Source organism: Silurus meridionalis, chromosome 8, assembly GCF_014805685.1.
Source record: "Silurus meridionalis isolate SWU-2019-XX chromosome 8, ASM1480568v1, whole genome shotgun sequence".
NCBI lineage: Eukaryota > Metazoa > Chordata > Actinopteri > Siluriformes > Siluridae > Silurus > Silurus meridionalis.
Window position 1 is genome coordinate 24480326 of NC_060891.1, and position 20870 is coordinate 24501195.

The window sequence follows — 20870 nt, forward strand, 5'->3', positions numbered from 1 at the left end:
ATCGAGCCAATTATCACTCGCATGGATTACAGGTGTTGTGGTTTGTGTGCACGAGTGTGTGCACGCACATGTTTGTCAGCTCCACTAGTTCACGCCGAACTCTTTTATGCGCCGAGGTGAATATCAGCCATCGCTTTTCGTCGTCATTACCAGCACTCGAGCGCCGCTTGTGTAATCTCACAGCAGTCCAACACGCAGCTAAAAGACTGCATATCTGCTCGTAAAGCTCTTAAATAAATAAGATTAGAGCGTGTTCCTGTGTGCTGTTCAGGCTGCTCACAACGCGGGGCGTAATATCTGATGGTTTATGCACAGAATTATTGTTATCCCTTCTAAGTCTTGTGGATTCTCAGCACTGAGCTTCTCGCTCTCCTTTCTGTCTGCTTCTATTTCCAGCTTTCTCTCCTAGTCTTCTTCTCTGATCCCATCTCTCTCTCTCTCTCTCAGCCACAATCAAGGTTCTTCATGAACCTGAAACAAAATGAAGTGTTTCTATCTAAAGCCTCAGGAAGAGATATCCTATGCAATGAAGGCAGAACAGTTTTAAAAAACGTGAAGATCTGAATCATTTCAATTAATCAGTGCTGCCTTGCATCCTGAAACGTATCTATTCCATGGTATTCGAGATAATTGTTGTGGTCATATCAAACTGGGACATTTAATTTTACAGGTATAAAAACAGATGCTAGCGTGGCGGTACTACGCAGAACTATTGTGTCCCATTACTGACATGTCGTGGCCCAGAGACTGTTGATCAAGATGGTAGACAGCAGCCTTGGTGCATGGAACAGCATGCGGTGAAAACGTTTCTTGTGAACAAAGGTGTGAAACTTGCAGATATCTCAGAAGACTGCAAGCACAGAACGGCGATGAGATGTTCAGACACATGAAGACATTTGAATGATGTAAACGTTTCCCAGATGGCCGTACGTCCCTCAGTGACGAAGTGAAACAGGGCTGTCCTGGGATGGTTCAGGCGTACCGACAAATCTTTCCAGGTGTTAGTTAAACGCTGGGATAAGTGTATAACTGCAGCAGGGGAGAATGTCGGATTAAAATCTTTTAGTCTGAATGATAAATGAATTAGTGGTGGATGAAGTACACAAACCATGTCTAGTGCATAAGAACAATTAGTCAAACACTGAAATCTATTTTCAAGCAATAATAATAAATAAATCTTAATCATCATGAGCCCAAAACCTTCTTTTAATCTATTTAGGAAAATGAAAAGAAGAAATGCACAAATAAGGCCATGTGTGTTGTGGCGAGTTCGAGTCAGGAGTTTCTTCCAGCATTTATTCCTTTAAGAATGTTCTGCTTGCTGATGAACCGACGCTGAACTGTATGTTGGTGATTAGTTGATCCCATCAATGATCGGTGGTTTGCTGCGTAAAAAACAAATAAGATATTTGACATTGAAATGTAGTGAAGTTAAAGTAAAAGTCCCCGAAAAAGCAACTTTAGTACAGTAAAGAAATTATATTTACTTCCTTACTGTCCACCGCTGTCTGTTTCAGCTGATGACATCAGTTTCCACATGTGTGAGATGAATGGCAGGAAAGCATTGTGGGACACAGAGGAGGTGAGGTGCCTTATTTAGATATGAGGATATTAGAAAACCTACAGGATGAACAAAATTAATAGGAATGCCTGTATAATGTTTGCAAACAAAGGTTTAATAGAATCAAGCAAGTCTGAAACCAGACCAACACTGCAGTGGGACACTGCCCTCAGGACTCCTTTTACTGCAGTGAGCATGCCCAGTGTGAAAACCACCTCAGCTGAATGCATTAGAGGGCGTGTCTCAGTTGCTGTTGCTATTCTGACCTTGAACTTGGATCGATTTTCTTTTGTGATATTGACTCTCGCATTTAAATGGAATGCTATTTGAGGGCAATATTAAAAATGCCACTATGATATATATAGAACTTATGAGAGCACATATACACACACATCCCCTAAAGCATCTATTACACCAATATATCTGATATTACAAATCTACAATCCACAACATATCTATGTGCACATATCTGCAAATAGTTTTACTCTTCAAGAATGTGATTTTCCAACCCCAGAAATCATTTTCCTGTCAATAAATGTTGTCCGTTTCACATTTTCTGTCTGAGAGAAGTCTCCAAATGGAATTGTGGATGTAAACTGACATTTGGAGGCACATCGGGAGGCTAAATGGCGGGTTGATGCAGAGATAAAGATATTATATTCCATTCTGTAAGATGAGAGGGATGGAAAATGACATTTTGTGCGTGTGCGCACGCTGTGTGTGTGTGTGTGTGTGTGTGTGTGTGTGTGTGTGTGTGTACGACCACCTGCTCGTAATGAGAACGTCTAAACTCCTATTTTTCGACATGAAGAGCGCCGCTCTCGCTTTCTAAAAGGTGACACCTTCCTCTCTCCACATCTCCTTTGCCCCAGCTTCTGAAAGGGATGAGATAAGATCCATCAGAGTGAGAGAGAGAGAGGGGGAACGAGGGAAGAGGGGGTTAAAGAGAACAAACATGAGGGATTTTTTTTCAGAAAGTTTGATACTCATTTTTTCCAGGGTTCTATTAAACTTCAAACAGGTGTCTCTGTCTCTCATGCTCGCTCTCTCACACTCTTACTCACTCTGTCTTCTACAAAATGCTTTGATATTGTCTATTGACGAGTGGAGCTTTATTTCTGACTTTTTCCTCAATTTTATTTTGCCTTCTAAAGGACCTACATTATGTGGCACGGGACAACGGGGAACCCGTGTTGGCCAGCGTGGCCCAACGGAAGGCTCAGGAGCTGGATGTGGAAGAGGTCACAACCTCTGACCAAGGTGAGAGTGGTGTTTCAAGCCGATATTGGATTATAAACGTGTAACCAGGCCTTGAGAAAATATTGCTTTTACTGTTGTAATTTTAGTAGAAATGATGCACTAGATTCGAAAAATTATGTTTCTGAAACTGCACTGTAGCAATCACTGCTATCAAAAACCTTTACAACACTCAAACCCATAACTAGTTACAGTAACTATAGTGCCCAGGAGGAACTTTAGGGATTTCTCATATACAATGTTTACAATGTATTGGAATGACAGAAACTCGACTTATAAAGAAAAACAATTCAGAATGATAAAAAAACGGCTTTCAAACCCATAAATCTTTTCAAATATTTTCCAGTATTTATTTATTCATTTACAGAAAATGTTATAAAAAAAAAAAAGAAAGAGAGAAAAGACAAAGTATCATTAATTAATTTTTTCTGCCAATAGCCCAACTCTTAGTAGGCATAATTTTTAAAGGAAGCCCAGACAGTAGCAAAGTATATATACTGTATGTATCAGCATTGATATGGTTTATGACACAGAATTATGTGTTTATTTATTTTTTATTATCATTTCTTTGAGAGTTGATTGCAATAATCCTGGGTTCATGTGCTTTTGGTTTACCAGTTATTGTTCCAGTAGGCTGGTTTTGATAAACAAAAAAATACCTAAAATCTGATAACTGCTTCTGAGTTTCAAGCCATTGTTTCTTAATAGTATTGTTACTAATTATTCAATTGTTTTAACTATTAAATGCCATCAGGGGGGAAAAAACTGATTCACTACCAGTGTCTGAGTAAGTCTTGTGTCTTTCATACAACAATTCATATTACCGTATTTTCCGGACTATAAGCTGCTACTTTTCCCCCACGCTTTGAACCCCGCGGCTTAAACAATGAAGCGGCTAATTTATAGATTAATCCTGGGTTTTTCCCGGTTTCACAAACTTCAAGCCAAAAAACTGAGACCCATAACATTAGACCAATGAAATTGCGAACGGGTTCAGGTGAACCAATACAATTCTTTATATTAAATCAGATGCGCTCCCACTGAATCGGGCCGCACCACATCATAAATATGGATGATGTTCCTCTGACGTTTGACCTGCCACTCACTCGGACTGTCTACAGGAAATGTGAATCATTCGTCACGCTGAAAACAACCGGGCATGAAAACACACACTTCACCTGTGTTCTGAGCTGCACGGCATCGGGAGAAAAGATTCACCGATGGTGATTTTTAAACGCAAGACGATGCCAAAAGAAAAACTCTCGAGAGAAATAGTTGTGAAAGGAAGGAGGAAGACAGTGAACAATGACTTTCTTGGTGAGCTACTGTTTAGATACAAGCCGTGTAACAGACACTGTCTTTCATTAAAGCCTGTGTAAAGTTCATTAGTTTCAATATAGGCTTATAGACAGGTGCGGCGTATTTATGTTCAAAATAAAAATCTTTGTAAAATTCAGAGGGTGCGGTTTATATTTGGGTGTGTTTAATAGTCCGGAAATTACGGTAAATCTCAACATTTCATGGGCATTTTGCACATTTGTTCATGTTGAAAGAGAGGCGCATTAATTCATAGTGGCTCAAAATGAGTATAAATATATACTTTAAATACAAATTAACCCATTTAGTATGTATAGCTCATTTAATATATTATAGCCGAGACAAATAGACCACAGGTCCACAACCTTTTTGGCACCACAGTTATATTGGGCGTCTTTGGATGAATTAGCATTAAAATTTTCCCCCTCACTTTAACTAGTAGACCCAAACCTGTTTCAACATGACCATGCTCCTCTGCACAAAGCCTCCAGCTCCATGATTTGGTGTGGAAGATCTTGAGTGGCCTGCTATAGAGTTCTGACCTCAACTCTACTGAACACCTTTGGGAATAACTAATTAAAATCTAGTGGAAACATCTACTAGAACAGCAAACGGGGACTAAATGTGGAATGGGATATATAAAAGTGCACAGAAATCTTATAATCAGATGTGCACAAACTCCATATTCTTTAACATGGTTACTACTGTATTTTCTTCCATTACTGAAACACTACCATTGTGTGTGCAAAACCACTTTTTAAAAACAAATCAGGGCCTTAGGGATAATTCAGGCTTCAGGGTTTGTGGGGTACAGTAACTCAGAGAGGTGCAACATGCGAATTCGTACTTGACCCTGTGAACACCTCAATATTTCTGTATTTTGTGTTTTCTTTCTGCAGTAAGATGAGTGAGGGAGAAAGAGAGGGGAGGAAAAAAGAGAAGAAGCCTGAAGAGGCTGCATGTGTATTAGCTGAGGTGCAGGTTAAAAAGCGTACTGATGAGACTAGGGAGGTGTTTAACTTCACAAACGGAGGTCACTACCTCAGGGTGTGTGTGTGTGTGTGTGTGGTGTGCTCATACCCCATATACACACACACACACACACACACACACACACACACACACACACACACACACACACACACAAGCCTCTTAATTATGTCCTTGATGATTTTGTTGCTCCCTAGAGCAGGCCTGAGGTTCTAAAGCATGAGAGAGAGAGAGAGAGCAGGAGAGATAATGAGAGCTAAATGGAGAACGTGTGCGATTTGTAGGCGTTAATAGTTAAAATGTTAGTTTTAATATTCTGCCGCCTGAATGCTTTATTTGCTTTACTTCTCTGCAAGTTTGGTTCAAGGCCTCTGTTGTGCTCAGGTACAATACAGACTAAACATGGCTACAGAAATCAAAACAATCCTTGAATCAAACATTTGAAAATTCACTAGCTAGTATGTAGTGTGGTATCTTTCAGGTGTATTTATAAGGCGATAGTGTGTGCACATGCATATCTATCTATTTATCTGATTATATACACACAGAGATTAGCTCAGACTATGTTTTACATTATCCTGTTTACTTTGTGGGAAGTCGGATCTCAAAATTACATCAACACTCGTTACCGCATTGAAAATTGCCTCAGTGAAGCTTGTATAAAAGCTAACGACCTAGCAATGAGCAGGCCAGCTAACATTGTGATATGAGATTTTTATTTATAAGGATATTATTTTTATAGTGCTAAATCCCCCAATATCCAAAGCAGAGCAGTGCAGCTTTGTTTACTGCCGATGTTGCGAGCGACCATGTTGCACTTCGAATAGGAGCGTTTTATTTTTAACATGATCCTAACAAAACCTTCCTGAGTAGGACTTCCCAGTCGAAGTGTATTTGATTAAATTTAAAATTCATTTTTTAGAAATAGCAGTGTATTTACACTAAATTGCCATGTCTCCTAGTAGAAAGCTTATGAAGAAAATGTTTTCAAATTATTCCAGTCATATTACTGTTAAGACAATTGCTAAATTCTTTGTTTTCTCAAGATGTGTGTTTCTTTTGGTTTGCTTCTTTAGTTCCATTTTGGAGGTTGATGTATCTAGGGAAAAAAATGCTGTCTATAAATAAATTATATAGATTTTTTAATACAACAGTTGATTGGTCGAAGGGCATTCCAAGAGTTCCACTGCTCGCAAACTCCTCCTGTTACATTTCTACTGGAGTAAAAGCACAAAATAACTTGCTTATAAATGTACCCAAGTATGAAAAGTAAAAGTAGTGACCTATGAGAACCAATGGTTGCAGTCTAGTGTTCCATTGTCCTGCACATCAGACCTTTATAAGGAGATAAGTTTTATATAGTTACAGAATCGTAACTATACAAAACACCCTTCCTACACACACACACACACACACACACACACACACACCAGAAGCGTGGGCTTACGCTTATGTTTTTGCTGCAGTTTCTCATTTAATGCAATTTATGTATTTTTTTCAAAGCAGTTTGGAACGGCATGTTTTTAGGAAACGTAGTGGAGTAAAGAGTAAGATATTACAAATTTACCAAAATAAAAGTACTCTGATGCTAGAGTATTTAATTATATTTATTAACTCATATTTATAAAATTGTCCTATAAAAGCAACATCTCACTCACAATCCTACAGTTAAACTAGATAACATTACAGATGTGAAAAGATACTTCCCTGACCTGCAGTTTAGCGCCTGCATCCGAGCCAATATTTATTATAACTTCATGTCTTACTTAAATACAGTATCTCACACAAGTGACTACACTTCTTTTAGATTTCGGCAACCATTTCAGTGTATCTACTCAAGGGACAATACTATAGAAATTAAACTTGGATGTATTTTAGTCAAGGTGCAGCTTGTATAGCAGTACAGATTTACTGTCCTCTGAAAATAACTCTGGCTGGCAACAAAAATGAGTACACCCCAAGTGATAACAGCTGTACTTTCTTTTCATCATGTTCATGTTTTTGTCTGCTTGAAAGAACCATACAAATATGTGTATCTTCTATTTGCAGTTACAATGTGGTGCTTTGAGTACAACTCTTTGATACTGACCACTGGATGTTCAACATGGCACCTCATAGCAAAGACTTAGAATTGTTGCTCTCCAAAAAATAACCGAGGATATAAGAAGATCAGTGATACCCTAAAACTGAGTTACAGTACAGTGGTCAGGGACATACAGAGGTTTTCCAAGACGGGTTCCACTCGGAACAGACCGGTCAGTTGCAGAAGCTTCTTAAAAAAACAGACGCATGAGTGCTGCAGCATCGCTTTAGAGGTTGCAGAAGCAGAAGGTCCACTTGTCATTGCTCAGACCATACACCATACACTGCAACAAGTCGGTCTGCATGGCCATCATCCCAGAAGGAAGACTTTTCTGAAGCTGGCTCTGTGTCTGACATCCAGCAGCTCCATGATTTCATTATTGAGGAGTGGAAGAGGATCCCAGCAACAACCTGTGCAGCTCTTCCATTCATAAATTCCATGCCCAAGAGGATTAAGATAGTGCTAGATAACAACGGTGATCACAGAATATTGACACTTAGGGTGTGCTTACGTTTGTTGCCAGTTATTTAGACAATAATGGCTGTATGTTGAGTTATTTTTAGAGAACAGTGAATCTCAATTTAATTCAATTTATTTTTATACCACTTTTAACACTGGACATTGTCTCAAAGGAGCTTTACACAGAATGCAGTGATAAAAAAAAAACATTGTGCAGTTGGGACTCCAGCAAGACTCTCTATGGCAGCATAACTAAAAGGGAGAGCCACAGACATGATGGCTCTCTGGGATAAGAGACGCCACCACACCACTGGCAACAAACCTGAGTGAACGTGTGAGAGTGAGGGGACGACAGCATACAAATATACCAGTTTACCAAACACTCAGTATCCATGATCCCTACAGATCTGCTCCTTTACCTAAGAAAAACATACCAATAAAAGGCTTGACTAAATAAATGTTTTCAGTCTTGACTTGAACACTGAGACTGTGTCTGAGTCCCGAACACTGATTGGAAGGCTGTTCCATAATTGTGGGGATTTGCAAGAGAAAGATCTGCCCCTGCTGTAGTCTTCATTATTTGAGGTACCAACAAATAGCCTGCACCTTTTGATACAAATAGGCATCTATACTGCTTTACTGCACATTGACTAAAATATATCCAAGTTTCATTTCTATAGTATTGTCCCTTGAGCAGATTTACTTAAATGGTTGCTGAAATGTGAGGGGTGCACTCATTTTTGTAAGATGCTGTATATTCTGAAAACCTCTGTACTGACATTGAATCTGTATCAGTCATTTTGGGTGTGTTTTTCTTCTCATTACAGAGGAGTCCCAGCACACAGTTAAACAGAACGAAGTGTCTCTCTCCCCCATTAAAACACATCCAGAATGGACCAACCATGGTAAAGCACGCAAGAACACAAGGTGTGTATGGTGATTTACAGAAGATAAAGTCGTGAATATCAGATCAGCCCACACAGTAATACAGAAACAGGTGACAGTAATGACATACAAATAACAGGTTAACGTGATTGCACTCTTCTTTATGTACAGCCCTATCTCAAAAAAAAAAAAAATGGAGAAAATGAAATGTAAATAAAGAATGATTTGCAAATCTCAAACCCATATTTGACTTACAATAGAACATGGAAAACGTTGAATGTTTACAATGGTACATTTCCTCAGTTGAAATGAAAAATAAATTGTGTAATTTTCAATTTGATGACTGCAACATGTCTCAAAACAGTTTTAACATTTACTACTGTGTAGCATCACCTATTCTTTTAACAATTGGAAAGAAAATATAGGGTTAGGAGATTTGCAAAGCATTGCATTCTGTTTTTATTTACATTTTACCAAGCATCCCAACTTTTTGGAATTGTGGTTGTAAAATGCGATATTCAAATATCAATTATTTCCATATATTTTATCTTACTGTGGCCGGTCTAATCTGCGCTCAGATTGAGTGCTATTGTTTTTAATGCTGGGGCCATCAAGGAAACTGATCTTCTGAGTTCTGGCATGAAGAGAAAGGGAAAGTACGAAGAAATGCGATGAGAGAGAGCAAGAAGAAAAAAAATACAAGTACATGCTCAAGCAAAGGCTCTTACACACAGTCTGTGTGCCACAATGTCTTTGTGAGGTAACACTGACTTGTGTATTGCTGTAGCTAATCCTATGCATATACCTTAATGGTTTTAGCATTACAGTTATTTTTAACAAACAGTAAAGTTAATTGGAACAATTAATTTTGTTTACAATTCTTGCTGTAGTTTGAGGAAATAGGAAGCTGGAGTTGCTGTTTTCTTAATGCACATTGTGGATTCTGTAGCAGGTGTTTTGCTAAAGTTTATCCTCCTGCATTTCTGTTATTTAACCAAAAGAAACACAGAATTTATTTATTTATTTATTTTTACGAGTGCTGTTGTGGTGAAGCGTTTACTCGCCTTCGTTTTTTTTTTAGCATTAATGTTTTCTAAACCACCAGTGTCAGCTCAGCAAACAGAGCAGAGTGAGAAATTAAAATGAAAATCTATGGAAGTCTGTGCAAACTTACAGTTTCTAATGTAGTGCATCATCTGACTGTATGGGACTGAATCTAGTCTCTGGTAGGAGCTGTGTTCAGCTAGATAAACTGCAATAGAAGAACAGAACAGAAGCTACTGTGTGCTTTGTTTGAAGAGCCCGAACATTTTTCCTACAAAGGGCCAAAAATAAAACCTGATTGAGGGACGTGGGCTGAAGATAAATTTTGGATTATTCCAAATATTACATTAAAATGAAATTTGCCATGGTTCCCCTTATGATTTCATATTTAAAAAGAAAACATTTCTTTGTAATCTGCTTAACTAATAGTTTCATTTCATTTCTAGTTCAGTAAAACATAGTATAATCTACAAATCTATCCAATTTGTTCTATAATAGGCCAAAGGTCATCACAGGCCAACTTCTCCCTGAGGGCCCAAGTCTGGGCATCTGTGTTGTAGAGGTGTAGTGATCAGGTGATTTAAATCAAAGCATTTAAAAGGGAATGTTTAAAATGTATTATAATCAACAACTATAAATAGATTACAACCAGTCGTAATTACATCATTATACCGGGGGATTTAGCTGAATTTATAAATAAATAAATATTTAGCCTTCTCTAAATCACGATTTGTGAGTTAAAAAAAAAAAGTTAAATATCAAACATATGATTTAGTGGCATCAGTTGTATCATAGGAAACATTTACACATTTCATTTTCAATTCTTGTGCATCTCTGGATGCTTTTTTTTGCTACTGATCTCACCTATTAAATTTTGTATATTTGATTGTACAGAACGTTCAGCTCCTGTGAATGAATTTCCAAAAGAATGACCTGATCCTTTCCCATCATATGCATTACTCGAGCTTCCCCCCCCCTTGTTTCCTACTTAATCCGAGTCTTCAAGCAAACACACTTCCTCACACACATATGAAGCCACTGTATCTTGCACATCACTTTAAATGTCAGTGGAGAGAGGACTTGACATGCTGACAGAAAGGTCAGTCGTGATGTCTTGCACTCGGAGACTCGGAGGAACCTCAAACACCAATCAGGAAGCTGTCTGCTGTATATGAGGACAAAGTGAGAGGGTTATTTCTAAACTCTTACTAAAGGTTAAGAGTGATCATCGTAACAAGACTCGGAAAATGAAAAGTGAATTAGCATATGTGAGAAAAACGTGTTCTATGAAGCAGTTTTTTCCTCAGACTTTCTCTCTGTCTCTAGAGTTGACTCCAAGAGAAAGATGGACAGGGAGAGGGGAAAAGACCTTGCTGAGACAACGGTAAATCCCAGCCTCTGGCCCTGGACTCAAACAGGTGCGTGTTGATGCTTGCACGTGCGTGTTTCATTGCCGAACTATTGTGTGCACGTACTTGCGTGTGCATGTACGCTATAGTCTTACACTCGTGATCCCGTGCTGCACTTGCACTGATGCACTTCCATTATGACCATTAATCACTCCAGTGAACGTTCTGAATATGAATTCAGCCCCCGTGTTCCCCCATTTCTAAAATTTGTTCAACTTGGCTGCTTTTTCTCAAGTTCAATTGTAGTTAACTAGTCATCCCAGAACTCCAATGTTTTATTCTTTTCAAGTCTGCATAATAATTATACGTTTCTCCCAAAAATACATATTTATTGGACAGTGCTGACTGCAGGCTATTACAGACATTTGCATCAGCTTTTTAATGCCGGCATAATGTTGAATGTTAATGATGGTGGAAAGTATCATTTAACAAAGTTACAGTAACACTACTACTACGCTACTACACAGCTGGAACCCCCAGCACACGTGTATGAAAATGTATACACAAGCTTATACTGTGTACTATATATTTAGATTTGCTCTGAATATTCCCTATACGTATATCAGACTGGTATTCTATATGAAACCTAGCAAACTAACTCTCAAATCTGTGCTTTTTCTTCTTTTGTAGAATTCACACTAAACCACCAGAAAGATCAGGTATGGCTTCATGCTTTACGTAGTCTAGTAGCGGAAGTTTCAGCTGTAATGTTTTTGGTATCTGCTCAAAATTGTGAACGTTACATCATAGCCCCTTTTTTTTGTCGATGAAGAAACATGTTCGCTCAAATGTGCCATACAGTATAATGAAAGTGTGGAAACACCTGATCATCATACCCTTATGTGGTACTTCCCCAAACTCTTGCATTGACAGCATTTTGGCAGACGCACTTTTCCAGAGGAATTTATATTTACTTCATTTATACAAATGAGCAGTTAAGGAATTAAGGGCCTTAGTCAAGGGCCTGGTGGTGTCAGGATTTGAACTCATGACCTTTTGATAAGAACTCCAGTGTCAACCACTTCCTACAAACTCTTGCTACAAAATTGCAAGCTCAGAGGCCCAAAACCTGATCCAGCCTGACGATGCCCCTGTGCACAAAGCCAGATCTATGAAGGTATGGTGCGGTATGGATGGAGTGCAAAAAGTTGATTGTGAAAAGAACAAAGACTTTAATCCCACTGAAGACCCACACAAACTGAACCCCAGTCCTTATCACAAAACACTTACTGATCTCATTAATGCTCTTGCAACGGAATGATCACAAATTCCTACAGCTATTTTTCAAAAATCCAGGAAGAGTGGAGGTTACTATAAGAGCAAAGTGGGAATAAATCTGTTCTGGGACATTCGTCAAGTAAATAAAGATTTCACAAAATGTAGTCGACTAAAAAGTAAAATATTTGACCTTGAAATTTTGTGAAGTTAAAGTTAAAAGTCTCCCAAAATTGAAACACTTCAGTAAAGTACAGATACGTGAAAAAGCTACTTAAGTACAGTAACGAATTACATTTACTTCCTTACTGTCCACCGCTGTTGATATAATACTCTTTTCCACTTCTGCTGAGGAACACAGAGGATCAGCCTGAAAGGTGATTGGTTCATTTGGGTGCTTTTGAAAAAAACTTACATTTAAACAATTGTACTTGGAACAGATTCAACTTTTAATCAAGACGTTCCATCTCAGGATCAACTCAACGGCTGTTTAAACACATTTAACGTGTTGCCAGTCTTCAGTGTCCATGAGATTCAGACACGAATCCTGCAGGTATTTTGTGTGCCGAGCGAAAACCACCGCAATCCCTACGGTCCTACTATTGGGTGAAATGCTGGGAGATGTGAAAAACTCTGAGCAGATCAAGTCAAGAGGCTTTTATAGTAATTTCTACTATACACAGTGGTACACAGTAAAAACAAGACAACGTTCCTCCAGAACCCTGGTGCTACACTAAACAACATAGAGCTACAACCGCTACAAGTGCAAACAGTGCAGACGAAAAACAGTGGACAGACAGACAGTGCAGACAGACAGACAACACAAGACAACACATAACCCAAGATAGCGCCGACCAGTAAAGCTACTGTATACTCTGATTATACAGTTCTGTGCAAAGAGAACTGTAAAAAAACTATAATTGGGAGTAAATATAAACAGACACAGTGCAGTGCAAAAAAAACAGCTGGTAAACAGTGTAATACAGTCGAGAGGTGCAAGAGATAATACAGAAGGAAAAACTGATTCTGCCACAAGATTAAGTTGGCTTGTTCATGTTCATTTTAGGAAGTTCATAGCTGAAAAGCTTTGGTATGATGAGGGAAACGACAGAGTTACATTGGAAGCGCATAGTCACACACTTGCTGGTTGGATGAATGGTAGAGGAAGTAAAATGATCACCAACTCTGACACAGCGATTAAGAACCAACCAAGAGATGAGTGTAGTAATCAGACTGAATACTGAATGATGGTTAAAAGTAAGTCATTTTAACAAGTTCAACGATTTAAGGAATCCACAAAGTAAGCACATGGGTCTATATTTTGTGTGGATCAAACTGAACACAAGTCAAGTAGAAAGTTAAGAAAGCTCATATCAACACGTCACTTTGGGAAGATTGTGGTATATGGATGCACAAGAACAAATGTTCATGGATATCTGACTATGTATGTGCCATGTATGTGCTTTTAGTCCCCATTTTTTTGTTAATAATATTCTCCACTCTCCTGGGAAGATGTTCCACTAGATTTACAGTGCGCTTGTGGAGATTTTGTTCATTCAGCCACAAAAGTATCAGTACTCCAACCCATCTAAAGCATTGCTTCATGGAGTTTGATTTTTGCACAAAGGCATTGACATGCTGCAGGTTTGGGTCTCCTAGTGAAGAAGAAGTGAAGAAATAATGCTACCTCATCAAAGACACCATTGTACAACTGTGTCCATCTGGTGTCTGGGTGAATCTCACTTTCCTTATTGTTTGAGATGATTTGCAAGATTTCCAGTTTCTATGAACTGATTCACTTCTTAACTGTGCAACAGGAAAATGCCCTTAGTGTTCAAAATAGTGCACGTAGATCCGAGTTACTTTACAACTGTTACTCAAATGTGCAAAATTCAACACAAAGCCAGTATTTGTGTGTAAAATGTACAGTGGTGTGAAAAAGTGTTTGCGTCCTGATTTCTTTATTTTTTTGCATGTTTGTCACACTTTAATGTTTCAGATCATCAAACTAATTTAAATATTAGTAAAAGAGAACACAAGTGAACACAACATGCAGTTTTTAAATGAAGGTTTTTATTATTGAGGGGAAACAAAATCCAAAACTACATGGCCCTGTGTGAAAAAGTGTTATTTTTAATATTAAAAATATATTAAATATTAATATATTAATATTAAAAGATCACGTTTCACTTTGTTTGAATGGTTAACACTTTTTTTTTTCTTTTTTCTTACAGGTGTCAAAAGACCCCAGGAAGCTGGAAGTCATTCATTTTGGCATTGTATAAACACTGGATATTAGTTTCTATTATTATCTAATTGTGTAACTGTTTATTAGTTGCAACAATGTGATGATATTGTTTAAAGAATGAAGTGTCTTTAGAATTGAAGTGTCTCAGGACCAGCGTTTATACTTGTAGCCTTGTGGATTGGAGTTCATTTCAGCCACAAAGATCATTTTGGACAGAGGGTATTTTACAGATATACATTTAAAGCATAATTACTAGAATTTTTTCCCCATTCTTATTTTTAATAAAAGTGCTTCTAACTGTACCGTCTTCACACTTTTCTCACTTCTGGTGTAAATCTCTCGTGCTTCAGAGCTTCATTTGTATCTGGTAGAACTCAAACTGCTCAACCACGAGCCTCTACACAATGTGCCATGTTTTGGGATAAAAATCAAACAATTAAAAACAATTAACAAAATGTAAAAAAAGTAATTTATTTTTGGTAAAACACTGGATTTTGCTCTTGACTGTAGATGGCTATGATGTGGCCTGTGTAGGAGATGGTTTGGTTTTTCTTCTCACCATATTCCATATGAGTGTATGTGAGAAAGAGATTACACACAGGAATTATAAAGCAGAGGACACCAGCGTTTCACCCGTGTCAGGGCTGATGCCGCTTCGCTTTGCCTCAAACGTAATCTGACGGCACCCAGCCACCCATAATCCCTCACAGTATCGTAATCAGTTTACTCTACATTCTAAGAGGATTTCCGTGTTTTCATAAAAGAAAAATACACAAACCGATGCTGGAAACAGATGCCGACTCCACGCGAGGTGGCCTTTTTATTGGTGCCCCTGGTCTGATTTCGTGTAAATGAAAAATCGGTTTGTGCTGCATTCTGGGAAAAGGAATGCAAAGAATATATTTGCAGCAACGACATTAACATGAGTTTCTGATCTATTAGAAATGCTGCATTTGAACATTTCCTGCTGCTTGTTATTAAAAACACTGATCTCAACTCCGCCAATTATCTTAACCATTTCCACTTCACACGGATCAGATAACGATGTTACAGAAAAGTATTGCTATTGTGTATGTGATTGTTTTATGTTCTTTAATTGAAGCTAAAACAAACAAAGAAAACCGTCTTGGAGAACATGTAATGAATTAAACGTTATAAACTGTACCTGGTTGTTAAACAGTGATTATTCACAGTGAACTTTTCATTCACTTGGTTTAATCTAGTGCTTAGTTTTGTCTTGCAAAAATCATAAACCAGTGGCTTGGGAGGGAAAACCACTATAAAACATGATGTAACAAAACCTCTAAAATATTATTGACAAACTGCCAATACACCATATGGACAAAAGTTTTGGAACACGTGACTTTCAACCATATGCAGTTTTTACGCCAACTTTTACCACAAAGTTGGAGAGGCATGCATTTGTACAGGACGTCTCTGGATGCATGACATTTTCCCTTCAACTGAACCAGGAGACCCAAACCTGTTCCAGCATGACCATACCCCTGTGCACAAAGCCAGCTCCATGAAGATCTACTTTACATGGTTTGGAGTGGAAGATCTGCTATAGAACTCTGAACTCAATCCTGTTGAACGAACAACTTTGGGAATTGGATCATTGACTGCACCCCAGACCTCCCCTACACATCACTACCTGCCCTGACACTCGTATTACTTCCATGTCAGAACCCACATTAGGAAATGTTTGTTTTTAGGATTAGTCAGAAGAATACATTCCAACTTCACAGCTGTTCCTACCACAGAAATGCTTTTTAAGTGATCATCTAACAATGCAATACAGACTTTAGTACTAAAAATAAAACCTTTATGGACACTAGGGTTAGTTTCAAATGCAAAAGAAGTGGACACTTCCTCACGTTCCATAAGCACTTTATGCTGGTGGATTTTGATGGAATCCAGGAACACTGGGTATGAGGCAGGAATATGCCCTGGATGGAACACCAGTGTACTTCAGGGCACCACACACACACACACACACACACACACACACAGGAACAATTTAGTACAATATCCACCCACAGGCATGTTTTTGAGAGGAAACCAGAGAACCGAGTCAAAACCCACACAGGCACTGAGACATAGACCCTGTAAATCTCCACTGAGGTGACTTCAGAATCAAAACTCTAGAGATGTGAGATGACATGGCTACTGAAAGGATTAATAGATGTTCACCACTAAACAAGTGATCTTAAAATCCACACTAATGTTAATTAAACAAACGTTATTGTAGAGATAAAGTGAATAGAAGAAATTTCTTTGATAGTTATGACAACATGGGCCATAGAAGAGTTTTCTATCCTTCTTTTTTAGTCCTGAGTTTTATTTCAGCAGGGATTTCATTAAACAGGCAAAAGTTGTTTTCTGAAACTGTTCGCTTTTGTTTTTTCTCCTTCATGAAAGTCTTCCTCGTGCTTTTTATATCCGTGTTTCTGTTCCCCCGTCATTTTATTTTCATATTCAGCCATTTTCACAAAGCCTTTCAAATGCCATTCAGCCATCTTTATTGTTCATGGGGAGGTTTGAAATGTGAGAGCGCAAAAATAAAAGCGTGAAATGTGCTGGAAACGGCTGATTTTCAACATTGGGTAAGAACGTTTCTCTCTCCTCTGAAGCTTTTGAGTTTGTTCTTGCGAGATGCTAGTGCTAATATTAGAAATTAAGCCTTTTTGTTATCTTCGTTGCAAACACCTCTGCCATTAATCTCTCACCAACACACACACACACACACACACACACTCGCATCGACATGGTTTCAGCTGCGTCAGGCCGTTTTGTTGAATGTACAGGAAGCTTTATGAGTTTATTTTAAGGAACCAATACTAATGTTGAACAAATTCCTGGCACTGAGCCTTTAATGCTTTTCCCAGCAAATCTGAGATTCAACTGCATTCTCGTATTCGCGTTTTATTTCCGTTTGATTGCCGTGTAAGCATGTCGCGTCTTTAGTTTAACCAGGAGAAACCTGTTCTGCCGAGGACCGGCAGGTTAAAAGTTCACTACGCCGTGACATACCAATAGCAAACTGTTCAGGTGGAAAGGTGTGGTGCCACCTGAACCTGCAAGAATAAACGCACCAAACTGTTCAAGCCTCTGTAATTAGGGCTGTTAAGAGCCATTATGCCAGCGGTGCGATCAGGTTGCAGTCGTTGTCAAGTAAGAATGTTGAAGTTCTTTTGTGGGCCCTTAACCTAGACAACATCTTGATGTCTCCAAGCAGTAAACACGAGGCGCTTTCTTCGCAAAATGCAAACTCAAATCCTATCAAGAATTCATGCAGATATACGGAAAAGCAGGTACGGCGGACAGAAGAATTTACACAACTTACTCTGGATACAATTGATATTATATTGGAAAATACACACACACACACACACACACACACACACACACACACACAATACATGATTAAATTGCATATTTTTTGTAGTAAAACCTACCTATTTAATAATATTCATGCATAATACAGGCCACATAAATAATTACGTGTTTAATTTGAAGTCTATCCTGACAATAAAAGACCAAAATTAAGGATAAAATAAGCAAAAGGTGTCAAAAAGCTTCATTTTACATGCAATTTGCCATTTCATTTCTTTTAAACATATAAAAGGAATTGTAGATTATGATCAAAATCAGAATTCACCAAAAAGTCCTAAATATTTGACTGAACTCTAATTCAAACGTGGTTAAATCTGTACCAGTTTCTAACATTGGCTTGAACACTTGCATGGGTTCTTGTGCACCAGGTGTTCAGTGACCACAGACTTTCCTGTGTGAGAAGGTTATCGTGCTAGAACTTATAACTAACTCACGGTTCACTGTCAGGACCTAAACCCCTTAAACACTGTTGCTATTAATCCTTGTCTTTTCAAACCTCAGCATTTTTGTTAAAACCATGAGCACCGTATCTCAGCAGTTTCTCTACAGGAGCACACAGGCATCTCCTCATCCCATCTCTCCACCACACTGTCGTCTTATAAATAAATCCCTTTTACACTTCTCTGTGTGTAATTATAGTGCAATAGGAACACAGAGTGTGTTTAATGTCCAGCTCGGATTCGTGAAGGCACAAGCGATGCTTCGGCTACAATCCTGACCACTTATTAGAACCATGTTTTCAACCAGAAACAGTCTCAGAATCAGGGTGTAGCTCGGTATTGTACATTTCCTTCATTCAAAATAGTAACGAAAGCACCCTTAGGGTATTAGACGTTTGTGTTCCCTTGAAGCTGTACAAGGTCACGACGCTTCTGTACATCCATGTTTGAAGAGAAAAGCTATAGAAGATTGCACTTGATGGTATCAACGAAAGCAACAACCGAAAGTACATCATTCAATTTACTTCTTCTTAAACATGCATCTTATTTATTTGATCATTTTAGTGGTTGAAGAACATTTTGATTCTTCATGAATGATTTTAGTGCTAAGCAGATTTTCACCCTGAACTGCACACAAAGCAATAATTCAGTGTAAAGACTCTGACTGACAAAAGGTTTAAAGACCACATACACACACACACACACACACACACACACACACACACAGTGGTGGTGAGGGAGAAAAAAAAAAGAAAAACAAAACGAACAAATATGTCTAACACTTTTTCGTTGTTAATGTCTGTGTAAAAAGGAAAGTTCAATGTAAAGGATTATGTTGTTTAGTAAAGTTGTAATGTTTAAACGCAAACAGGATGAAATCAGATTATAATCAGTGGAGCTGCAAGAACAAGTCGCATGAAGGAAAAACATTGCGCAAATATTTATATTGTAGCTGTTCTCATTTAAACAAGTGTTATTATAGATCATTTATATTTCATAAAATCTCTATTAATTGAACTTAATTTAGACGTGATGAACACGTCATTCAAATGTGCGCTTTTATATATATATATAATATATATAAAGAATCGCGCGCGCGTGTAAACGCGTTTTTTAGTTTCAGAGCATCAAATGATTATAAATATTTTTTGCTTATTTGTTTGGTGAGCAGCATCATTGCATGCAGTAAATCCTGCAGTAAATGTAACCATAACCGACTATTCCCCTTTATAAACAAATAAACAAGCAAAATCAATTAACGCACAAAAAAGCAAATGTCAATAAGCATTTACAGAATTACTTATAAATTAAATACATTTTATATTGTGTAAGTGCTAGACTTACTTTAGTATTTAATTATATGGATTATTAAAATATTTTGTTATCTACCCCTCATTTCTTTCCTCAAACAAAACTCAGGATTTATTTATTACATAAAAGAAAAACAATCAGACAAATTAAAGTCTGCACGTGCGTGGGGAATACAACCACGTGACTGAGACGATTAGTTATTGGGATAGATAGATAGATAGATAGATAGATAGATAGATAGATAGATAGATAGATAGATAGATAGATAGATCGATAGATCGATCGATCAAATTATTTTTCCAGTTAGCAGAACAGCCATCAGGGGGATTTGCGCATTAAAGAAAACACACCACCACTAAAAATAACTTTAATTAAATACCTCCTGACTCTCTCTCTCTCTCTCTCTCTCTCTCTCTCTCCATCTCTTCTCTCTGTACAAACAGATGCACCCGGTGAACACCAGAAATGCTTCTTTCCGTCCGTGTTTCTGTCTGAACTTCACCCATCATCCGGGCCGCAGAGCAAACGCGTCCATCCACTGCTCCTCTGCGCATGCGCTGTTGATTCAGCTGGCACATTATTACTAATTAACGTACAGCAGGCGCTGATTACAGTCACGTGGCATTCACGTGGCATTTACTCATTAGGGACACATTGCGGAGCTGCTTTCTGATCACTATGAGAATCTGTGTTTTTTTTATTTTCATTCTGAAGGAAAATAGATTTATGATAATATATGTTATGAGCATGAATACGATTTGTTTTTCGTGTCCAAATAATCAGCAAGGAATGTAATTATTTTTTCCCTTCCGGTGATGTCAGACATTACCAGACTACAGGAGCGCATTCTTCCTGCTCTTAAAAGCCACATTAGCCGAAAGCAAAGCGGCTTTGTCGGAACATGCTCCTGTACTCCTACAGCTTCATTCTTCACCCCCTGACGCCCGGCTTCCTATTCACTTTTGACCCATTAACCTTAAACCACGCCCACATAATTACCCAATCAGGAGTGGCGATTTGGCCGCGGGCTGTTTGGGGGGAAACTCAGTCGGGTTCTGCAGAGACCCACAAGCGCGTGCTCTCGCGTGCTCTCTCAATTTTTTTTTTTTACCAGAAATATGCATGCATTTAGACTATATTGTTTTAACAGCATTTAAAAAACTCAAACTATATTATTTGCGATTGCTCACAAGATTTATGCTCGTGCAAAAAAAAAAAAAAAAAAGCAAATTCAATAATTGCATTTTAAATAAAA

General features: G+C 38.2%; 1 protein-coding gene and 1 long non-coding RNA gene across 4 annotated transcripts in view; one reads left to right on the plus strand and one right to left on the minus strand.

Annotated features, from left to right (window-relative positions):
- The window catches only part of LOC124389974 (WD repeat containing planar cell polarity effector), an 89701-nt gene extending 74931 nt beyond the window's left edge, over nt 1-14770 (plus strand). For all 3 annotated transcript variants that reach the window (XM_046855616.1, XM_046855615.1, XM_046855617.1), the window contains 5 exons: nt 2716-2821; nt 8495-8594; nt 10923-11014; nt 11636-11664; nt 14455-14770. In XM_046855616.1, coding sequence (XP_046711572.1) covers nt 2716-2821; nt 8495-8594; nt 10923-11014; nt 11636-11664; nt 14455-14505 — 378 coding nt within the window. In that variant the 3' untranslated portion in view covers nt 14506-14770. The remainder of the gene's footprint in view (nt 1-2715; nt 2822-8494; nt 8595-10922; nt 11015-11635; nt 11665-14454) is intronic.
- Nucleotides 1265-20158, minus strand: LOC124389976. Its single transcript, XR_006926671.1, has 4 exons — nt 19995-20158; nt 2328-2436; nt 1488-1620; nt 1265-1385 (listed from the first exon to the last, which is right to left on the minus strand). It is a non-coding gene; the product is annotated as an uncharacterized LOC124389976 (long non-coding RNA).
- Nucleotides 20159-20870: the final 712 nt, after the last annotated feature.